Source organism: Oncorhynchus masou, unplaced genomic scaffold (assembly GCF_036934945.1).
Source record: "Oncorhynchus masou masou isolate Uvic2021 unplaced genomic scaffold, UVic_Omas_1.1 unplaced_scaffold_643, whole genome shotgun sequence".
Lineage (NCBI taxonomy): Eukaryota > Metazoa > Chordata > Actinopteri > Salmoniformes > Salmonidae > Oncorhynchus > Oncorhynchus masou.
Window position 1 is genome coordinate 9,361 of NW_027012865.1, and position 10,044 is coordinate 19,404.

At 45.3% G+C, this 10,044-nt stretch overlaps 1 protein-coding gene across 1 annotated transcript; it reads left to right on the forward strand.

Annotated features, from left to right (window-relative positions):
* Positions 1-2,087: 2,087 nt before the first annotated feature.
* LOC135536605 (uncharacterized) lies at positions 2,088-9,406 on the forward strand. The gene is made up of 6 exons (XM_064962892.1): positions 2,088-2,484; positions 2,905-3,002; positions 3,132-3,309; positions 6,475-6,715; positions 8,513-8,845; positions 9,112-9,406. The coding sequence occupies exons 1-6, from the start codon at positions 2,322-2,324 to the stop codon at positions 9,404-9,406; spliced, it is 1,308 nt and encodes a 435-aa protein (XP_064818964.1). The 5' UTR covers positions 2,088-2,321.
* Positions 9,407-10,044: the final 638 nt, after the last annotated feature.

Genomic DNA, 10,044 nt, shown 5'->3' on the forward strand with positions numbered 1-10,044 from the left:
GGCACCGCAGTACCTCCAGGCTCTGATCAGGCCCTACACCCAAACAAGGGCACTGCGTTCATCCACCTCTGGCCTGCTCGCCTCCCTACCACTGAGGAAGTACAGTTCCCGCTCAGCCCAGTCAAAACTGTTCGCTGCTCTGGCCCCCCAATGGTGGAACAAACTCCCTCACGACGCCAGGACAGCGGAGTCAATCACCACCTTCCGGAGACACCTGAAACCCCACCTCTTCAAGGAATACCTAGGATAGGATAAGTAATCCTTCTCACCCCCCCCCTTAAATTATTTAGATGCACTATTGTAAAGTGGCTGTTCCACTGGATGTCAGAAGGTGAATTCACCAATTTGTAAGTCGCTCTGGATAAGAGCGTCTGCTAAATGACTTAAATGTAATAATGACATCACAATACCCCATAATGACATCACAATACCCCATAATGACAAAGCGAAAACAGGCTTTTTATACATTTTAGCAAATGTATTAAAAACAAAAAAACAACAGAAATACTTTATTTGCATAAGTATTCAGAACCCTTTGCTATATGAGACTCGACATTGAGCTCAGGTGCCTCCTGTTTCCATTGATCATCCTTCAGATATTTCTACAAGAGCCTTGCTTGGTTGGTGGTGTCTCTGTAGCACACATGTGATTGCAGAGTTTGCTGAAGAAATCACAACTGGATTGATGCTAATAGTCATGATATCATTCTGCCAGGGAGGCATAGACTACTAATTGTCATGATATCATTCTGCCAGGGAGGCATAGACTACTAATAGTCATGATATCATTCTGCCAGGGAGGCATAGATTACTTTGTAGTTGACGTTTAATTGACAACGTTTTTGGGAACGCTTTTCCATCAACTAGAAGATGGTTGTCATTAGCATCATCGCTAACAGCTACACATAGTGGATCATTAGCATCATCGCTAACAGCTACACATAGTGGATCATTAGCATCATCGCTAACAGCTACACATAGTGGATCATTAGCATCATCGCTAACAGCTACACATAGTGGATCATTAGCATCATCACTAACAGCTACACATAGTGGATCATTAGCATCATCGCTAACAGCTACACATAGTGGATCATTAGCATCATCACTAACAGCTACACATAGTGGATCATTAGCACATAGTGGATCATTAGCATCATCACTAACAGCTACACATAGTGGATCATTAGCATCATCACTAACAGCTACACATAGTGGATCATTAGCATCATAACAGCATACACATAGTGGATCATTAGCATCAGCTACACATAGTGGATCATTAGCATCATCAGCTACACATAGTGGATCATTAGCATCATCACTAACAGCTACACATAGTGGATCATTAGCATCATCACTAACAGCTACACATAGTGGATCATTAGCATCATCGCTAACAGCTACACATAGTGGATCATTAGCATCATCGCTAACAGCTACACATAGTGGATCATTAGCATCATCAGCTACACATAGTGGATCATTAGCACAGCTACACATAGTGGATCATTAGCATCATCACTAACAGCTACACATAGTGGTAGACAAATGCACTCAGACAGGGGCATTTCATGGCTGTTTCCTCTTCAGAATGTTGAAGGAAAATACAAATCACTGAGGCTAATTTAATGACAACTTGCAATACAAACTATTCCACCACCCACTGCTTTATGTGGAAACACCAACACTCACATAAATATCCCACATGCCGCTGGGTGAGAGAAGTTAGCATTGTTTTTGGGCATCATTATGTGAGGTGTTAATATTTGTTGTTAGCGATGAGCCTTGGTCAATTTAGCTAGGAATATGCCACCCTCGTCAATCTGTCACCTAATCCTGCCTAATGGGCAGGCCAGCCCTGGATTAAATTATTGGCTGTAAGAAGTATGAGAAAACACAACATCTGGTTGTTTTTAAATGACTAGTTATGACATTGTTTGCCAGAATAAACGTCGTCATGGAGATTCCAATTTGCGTTATCCACTCCAGTCAGCAGATGGCGTTGTGAGTTTTTCAGGTGATGCTTCTTGTGTGACGTATAATCTAGTGGACGGAACTGGAGGCTTCTTCAACAGCGACAAAAGGCTACTGATTTGACCAGCGTGGTGGTGTGCTAGCAAACATAAAACCGATTCATTGAAGCGTTTTAGACCAATTTGTTGTATATTACTCTTAGTGTTTTGACCATACTTTTGTTTACCTATCTACTAGCTAATTTCAACGTAATTTGCTTGTGAAATTAGCAACATTGATACAGCATTTGGCTAATCTCCCGGAGCATAAACTCACTAAGCAAGACGGAGAAAGAAGCTTTCAGAATGAAAAAGGAGAAAGATGCCATAACATTGAAAGAAGTGACTGTAGTGAAAAAAGAGGAAGAACATTTTGGAATGAAAGAGGAGGCTACCTCAGTAAAAGAGAAGAACGACGTTTGGGGAGTGAAAAAGGAGGCGGAGGAGACTGAACATCTGATTACCACCAGTGAATACTAACTTAAAAACGGGCACAGACTATGCAGTTGTTGAACTAAGGTTTTAAAGGGACATTCGACTGAAGTTACACTTGAAAATGTTGTTCATTACTGTAGGAATTGTTGAAGGGGCAATCTGCCATTGGTACATATATTTGTGGGAGTTTTCAATTAATGTATTGAAATCTCCACGTGGTCTATATTATAAAGTGCACTACATCTAATATAACAGGCTTTTAAAATTCAATATTGGTGCATATTTTCTACTTAAAATATCAACGGGATGCAACAGGCACCCATTTCGTGGAACAACCCTTTAACATAAGCATTATAGGCCCTGTTTAGAGATATTAATGCCTCTTGTAAGACCCTATGTGATTGTAATAGTAGATCATAAGTTTACCATCTGTTTGATGTTCTCGTTCACACAGGAGAGGGACATGACTATTGTGGATCCTCTGGGGAGCCTCAACAACATCCTGATGCTGACGAAGTAGAGAAGAGTCTCTCCAGATCAGAACACCAGATGGTACAGCTTGGTCTGGTCTAGCATACAGCTTGCTTTATCTGGGTCTGGGCTGGGTTTCTGTAAAGCACTTTATGTCAACAGTGACATCAGCATCCATAATGATATTTGTCCCCTCTTTATGGTTACCAGGACAACGCTAGCCCTTCCTCCCTCCCGGAGTCCCTGTGTCGTGCCTCTCCCGGTAGCACCTTACTGCTGGGTATGAAGAGGTTGTCTGTGCTGCTGGTGGACTGCAGGAGAACAACGGGGCTGAGTGGAACTGTGAGAGGAGGAGAAGAGAAGAAAGGATCAGCTTTGACTCATCAAAGTAAGTGCTGAAGTTCAGTTTGAACAAATAAAATAGATCTGCCCCCTGGTATCTGTTCCCAGTAGGGCTGTCCCTGACTAAATCAAATACAGCTTTGCACACTGTTGGCATTCTCTCAACCAGTTTCATCTGGAATGCTTTTCCAATAGTCTTGAAAAAGGCCCCACATTTGCTGAGCACTTGTTGACTGCTTTTCCTTCACTCTGCAGTCCAACTCATCTCAAACCATCTCAATTGGGTTGAGGTCGAGTGATTGTGGAGGCCAGGTCATGTGATGCAGCACTCATCACTCCTTTTTGGTCAAATTGCCCTTACACAGCCTGAAGCTGTTTGGTCATTGTCCTGTTGAAAAACAAACAATAATCCCACTAAGTGCAATCCAGATGGGATGGCATACCACTGCAGAATGCTTTGGGAGCCATGCTGGTTAATGAGTGTGCCTTGAATTCTAAATAAATCACTGACAGTGTCACCAGCAAAGCACCATCACACCACCTCCTCCATGCTTCACGGTGAGAACCACACATGTGGAGATCAACCGTTCACCTACTCTGTATCTCACAAAGACACGGCGGTTGGAACCAAAAATCTCAAATTTGGACTCACCAGACCAAAGGACAGATTTCCACAGGTTTAATGTCCATTGCTCGTGTTTCTTTCCCAAAGCAAGTCTCTTGTTGAACTCTGAAGAATTTATTTGGGATCTGAGGAATAAATATCTCCTGGGAAGAAGGGCAGTGATTTCATGATGAACTACTCGGGGTGGGATTGTGATAACATACAGTTCATTGTATTAACGCGCTTACTCCAGGACTTCCTTGATGCCTAACAATGGCTTCCTTTCCCTTTTTGCGCACAGCTTACTCTGATTCCTCTCCTCAAACCACTTATGCAATGTGTTTTGATCACGCGGACTGGGATATGATAACCAGAAACCATGGATAGATGGCAGCATTTCTTCAAAATAAAGCCTGAAACTATGTCTAACATGGCTGTGACTGGGACCTTAGGGAAGCCATACAAAAGAATTTGGTTGATGTCAATTTAAATGGGCAATAGGGATGCATAACAGAGGTTTCAAAACAGGGGCACTTCCTGATTTGATTTTCCTCAGGTTTTAGCCTGCAATATCAGTTCTGTTTAACTCAGATAAAATTGACAGTTTTGGAAACTTTAGTGTTTTCTATCCTAATCTGTCAATTATATATTGGTTTCTCAAATGATTGCCTCGCCTGGTTCACCAACTACTTCTCTGATAGAGTTCAGTGTGTCAAATCGAGTCTGCCGTCCGGACCTCTGGTAGTCTCTATGGGGGTGCCACAGGGTTCAATTCTTGGACCGACTCTCTTCTCTGTATACATCAATGATGTCGCTCTTGCTGCTGGTGTGTCTCTGATCCACCTCTACACAGACGACACCATTCTGTATACTTCTGGCCCTTCTTTGGACACTGTTAACAACCCTCCAGACAACCCTTCAATGCTATACAACTCTCCTTCCGTGGCCTCCAGTTGCTCTTAATACAAGTAAAACTAAATGCATGCTCTTCAACCGATCGCTGCCTGCACCTGCCCGCCTGTCCAACATCACTACTCTGGACGGCTCTGACTTAGAATACGTGGACAACTATAAATACCTAGGTGTCTGGTTAGACTGTAAACTCTCCTTCCAGACCCACATCAAACATCTCCAATCCAAAGTTAAATCGAGAATTGGCTTCCTATTTCGCCCCAAAGCATCCTTCACTCATGCTGCCAAACATACCCTTGTAAAACTGACCATCCTACCAATCCTCAACTTCAGCGACGTCATTTACAAAATAGCCTCCAAATACCTTACTCAACAAATTGGATGCAGTCTATCACAGTGCAATCTGTTTTGTCACCAAAGCCCCATATACTACCCACCATTGCGACGTGTACGCTCTCATTGGCTGGCCCTCGCTTCATACTCGTTGCCAAACCCACTGGCTCCATGTCATCTACAAGACCCTGCTAGGTAAAGTCCCCCCTTATCTCAGCTCGCTGGTCACCATAGCATCACCCACTTGTAGCACGCCCTCCAGCAGGTATATCTCTCTGGTCACCCCCAAAACCAATTCTTTCTTTGGCCGCCTCTCCTTCCAGTTCTCTGCTGCCAATGACTGGAACGAACTACAAAAATCTCTGAAGCTGGAAACACTTATCTCCTTCACTATCTTTAAGCACCAACTGTCAGAGCAGCTCACAGATTATTGCACCTGTACATAGCCCACCTATAATTTAGCCCAAACAACTACCTCTTTCCCTACTGTATTTATTTTATTTATTTATTTTGCTCCTTTGCACCCCATCATTTTTATTTCTACTTTGCACATTCTTCCACTGCAAATCTACCATTCCAGTGTTTTACTTGCTATATTGTATTTACTTTGCCACCATGGCCTTTTTGTGCCTTTACCTCCCTTATCTCACCTCATTTGTTCACATTGTATATAGACTTGTTTATACTGTATTATTAACTGTATGTTTGTTTTACTCCATGTGTATCTGTCGTTGTATGTGTCAAACTGCTTTGCTTTATCTTGGCCAGGTCGCAATTGTAAATGAGAACTTGTTCTCAACTTGCCTACCTGTTTAAATAAAGCTGAAATAAATATGCATATTCTATTATCTGGTCCTGAGAAATAGGCTGTTTACTTTGGGAACGTTATTTTTCCAAACATAAAAATAGTGCCCCCTAGCTTCAATAGGTTATTAATTAATAAGCTTCTTGACATGCCACACCTGTCAGGTGGATGGATTATCTTGGCAAAGGGCTACAAAAAAAATGTAAGCACAAAATTATTGAAATAAGCTTTTGCGCGTATGGAAAAAGTGAACTTATGTATCTTACAACTATGAAGGTTGTATATATTTAGAACCACCTGATGGATAGGAATCCATCCACGTCTGTGTCTAGTTGTGTGTAGTCTGACTTCTAATACAGAATTAATTAGTAATTAATTACCAGGAAGCTCTACAACATTTGTTTTAAAATCACACCAAGATTGTCTTAAATTATGAAATGTTTGAAAACTGGCCCCAGGTTGAGGGATCTGATTTGGATTAAACCTCATAGCAAGGCAGTTTTATCACGTGGAGATTTAATTCTGTTCTCTCTTTAAATAAACACTGTCTTTGGCAGGAGGAAAACCAAACTTGGAGGAACCAGAGACGTCCAAACCAGCAAGACGACACCTCTGCTCCCAGATTGGAAAGAGTTTTACCAGGTTAGGAAGCCTGAACAGACATGAGGGGACACACACTGGAGATGGGGAAAGTGACACAGAATTACTACAGGACGAAGACGAGTCACTGAGCGAACACAGCTTTGACTCCCAGACGGAAGATATGTTTCTACACGGCGAGGACGTCGTTTTGGACTGGTAAGTTCTTCTCATGATAATGCCGTGATTTGAAATAAATAATATCAAATATTATCTATTAGAGAATTTTTATTAGAGATTTTTTACATTATAATCAGTAATGAAATGTGTAAAGACATTGGCTATACATTGTGGGTGAATGTGAATATATCTATATTATTTAATCAATATATTATTTATATAATCAATATCAATAGATTTTATATAAAAATGGAATGTAGTAGAATGGAACAGCATACAATCACCTCACCACAGTGACCGTGTCTCCTCTACTCCACACAGTCACCTCACCACAGTGACCGTGTCCCTCTACTCCACACTACTCACCACACAGTCACCACCACCACAGTGACCGTGTCCCCTCTACTCCACACAGTCACCAGTCACCACAGTGACCGTGTCCCCTCTACTCCACACAGTCACCTCACCACAGTGACCGTGTCCCCTCTACTCCACACAGTCACCTCACCACAGTGACCGTGTCCCGTCTACTCCACACAGTCACCTCACCACCACAGTCACCTCACCACAGTGACCGTGTCTCCTCTACTCCACACAGTCACCTCACCACAGTGACCGTGTCCCCTCTACTCCACACAGTCACCTCACCACAGTGACCGTGTCCCCTCTACTCCACACAGTCACCTCACCACAGTGACCGTGTCCCCTCTACTCCACACAGTCACCTCACTCCACACAGTCACCTCACCACAGTGACCGTGTCCCCTCTACTCCACACAGTCACCTCACCACAGTGACCGTGTCCCCTCTACTCCACACAGTCACCTCACCTCCACACAGTCACCTCACCACAGTGACCGTGTCCCCTCTACTCCACACAGTCCTCACCACAGTGACCGTGTCCCCTCTACTCCACACAGTCACCTCACCACAGTGACCGTGTCCCTTACTCCACACAGTCACCTCACCACAGTGACCGTGTCCCCTCTACTCCACACAGTCACCTCACCCCAGTGACCGTGTCCCCTCTACTCCACACAGTCACCTCACCACAGTGACCGTGTCTCCTCTACTCACACAGTCACCTCACCACAGTGACCGTGTCCCCTCTACTCCACACAGGAAGATATGGGGGTCACCACCACACAGTCACCTCACACAGTGACCGTGTCCCCTCTACTCCACACAGTCACCTCACCACAGTGACCGTGTCTCCTCCTCTCACAGTCACCTCACCACAGTGACCGTGTCCCCTCTACTCCACACAGTCACCTCACCACAGTGACCGTGTCCCCTCTACTCCACACAGTCACCTCACCACAGTGACCGTGTCCCCTCTACTCCACACAGTCACCTCACCACAGTGACCGTGTCCCCTCTACTCCACACAGTCACCTCACCACAGTGACCGTGTCCCCTCTACTCCACACAGTCACCTCACCACAGTGACCGTGTCTCCTCTACTCCACACAGTCACCTCACCACAGTGACCGTGTCCCCTCTACTCCACACAGTCACCTCACCACAGTGACCGTGTTCCCTCTACTCCACACAGTCACCTCACCCCAGTGACCGTGTCCCCTCTACTCCACACAGTATACGGTCACTGTGGTGAGGTGAGTTTGCTGTTCCATTCACTCCATTCCATTGTTATATAAATATCCATTGGGGGCTGGTGAGGGGAGGGCGGCCCACAACAATGGGTGGAATGGAACAGCACTTCACCATAGTGATTGTGTTCCCTCTACTCTATATAATAGATATCTGTTTGATTGACGTGTTGATACAGGGCTCATCTGTAAAAGCATTCTTACTGATTTGTTCTTTATTACACAGTGCCAGGGACTCGGATGAACAATGGGACCCCACAATGTCAAGGTGTCCATCCCCCACTAATTCAGACGCTGAAGCTGGTTCATCCAGCTGGACCCCTGCTGCCTCCGGCTCCACCCCTTCCCCCGCCCGGCCATCTAGAGGTGTGAAGAGACCAGCCCAGAAGCAGAGGAGGGCCAGTGAACCAGCGACAACTACCACCGAGGCAGAGGACCGTTGGCACACTGTGCTAGAAGATGATGTGGAGCCACTTCCACCAACATTTAGACCGAGAAGGCAGCCGGGACCTCAGCTGGACATGACTGCAGAGTACAGCCCCCGGCATCTTTTCCAGATGTTTTCTCCTTGGCAGTTCTTGATTCGCTGGTTTCTAACACCAACAAGTATGGGGCTAAGAAACAAGCAGGCAAGAAAGAGGCCTGGAAGCCCATTTCCATCCAAGACCTGTACTGTTACATCTCAATGGTTATTTACATGGGGTTGGTGAAGTTGAAAACCCTGAAGAGCTACTGGAGAACGTCACCTCCTTACCAACTGCCTTTCCCCACCACTGTCATATCCTGTAAAAGGTTTCTGACTATCTCGCGGGCCCTTCATATCAGTGACCCACAAGTTGACGACGACAACGACAAGAAGAGAGGCACAGCAAGCTTTGACAGGCTCTGCAAAATCAAACCTCTCTACTCCAGCATGGTTGAGGCCTGCAAGACCCATTTTCAGCCCAGCCAGAACCTGTCCATAGATGAGAGGATGGTAGCCTCAGAGGCCGGAGATGGCCTCAGACAACGTATGTGTAACAAGCTGTGTGGCTACAAACTCTTTGTTTTGGCCGATTCTGCGTGTGCCTACACTTGGAATTTGTTTGTTTGTGAGGGGAAAGCAGTTTTGCGACGGTAAGGGACTCAGTTATGATTCCGTTATGGAGTTGTTGGATTTTCAACTGCTGGGGACGGGCTACAAACTGTTTGTGGATAACTTCTACACAAGCCCTACCCTGTTCACAGACCTGAGGAAGCAGGATGTGTGGGCTTGTGGCACCATCCGTACCAACAGGCAGGGCTTTCCGAAAACCAGGGAGAATGACATGCCTAAGAGGGTTGATCGGGGGACCATGCGATGGATCCGTGAAGATGGCCTGCTGTTTGTGAAGTGGATGGACGCCAGAGAGGTGGCGATGTGCTCCACTATCCACAAATCGTTCAGTGGCGATCACGTCAACAGGCGTGTGAAGGACGCCAATGGTGCATGGACCACCAAAAGGGTCCCCATTCCTGCTGCTATAAAGGATTACAACAAGAGCATGGGAGGTGTGGACCAGTCAGACGCTCTGCTTGGCTACAACAATGTTCTTCACAAGACCATGAAATGGTACAGGACATTGTTCTATCATTTCATGGACATTGCTGTGATAAATGCGTTCGTCCTTCATAAGGAAATGGCTCAGAGCCGTGGACAGACCTCCATGACACAGTTAGCCTTCAGAGAGCTGCTCATCCAGGAGCTTGCTGACTGCGGCAACGTGTCCACTGCGTCAC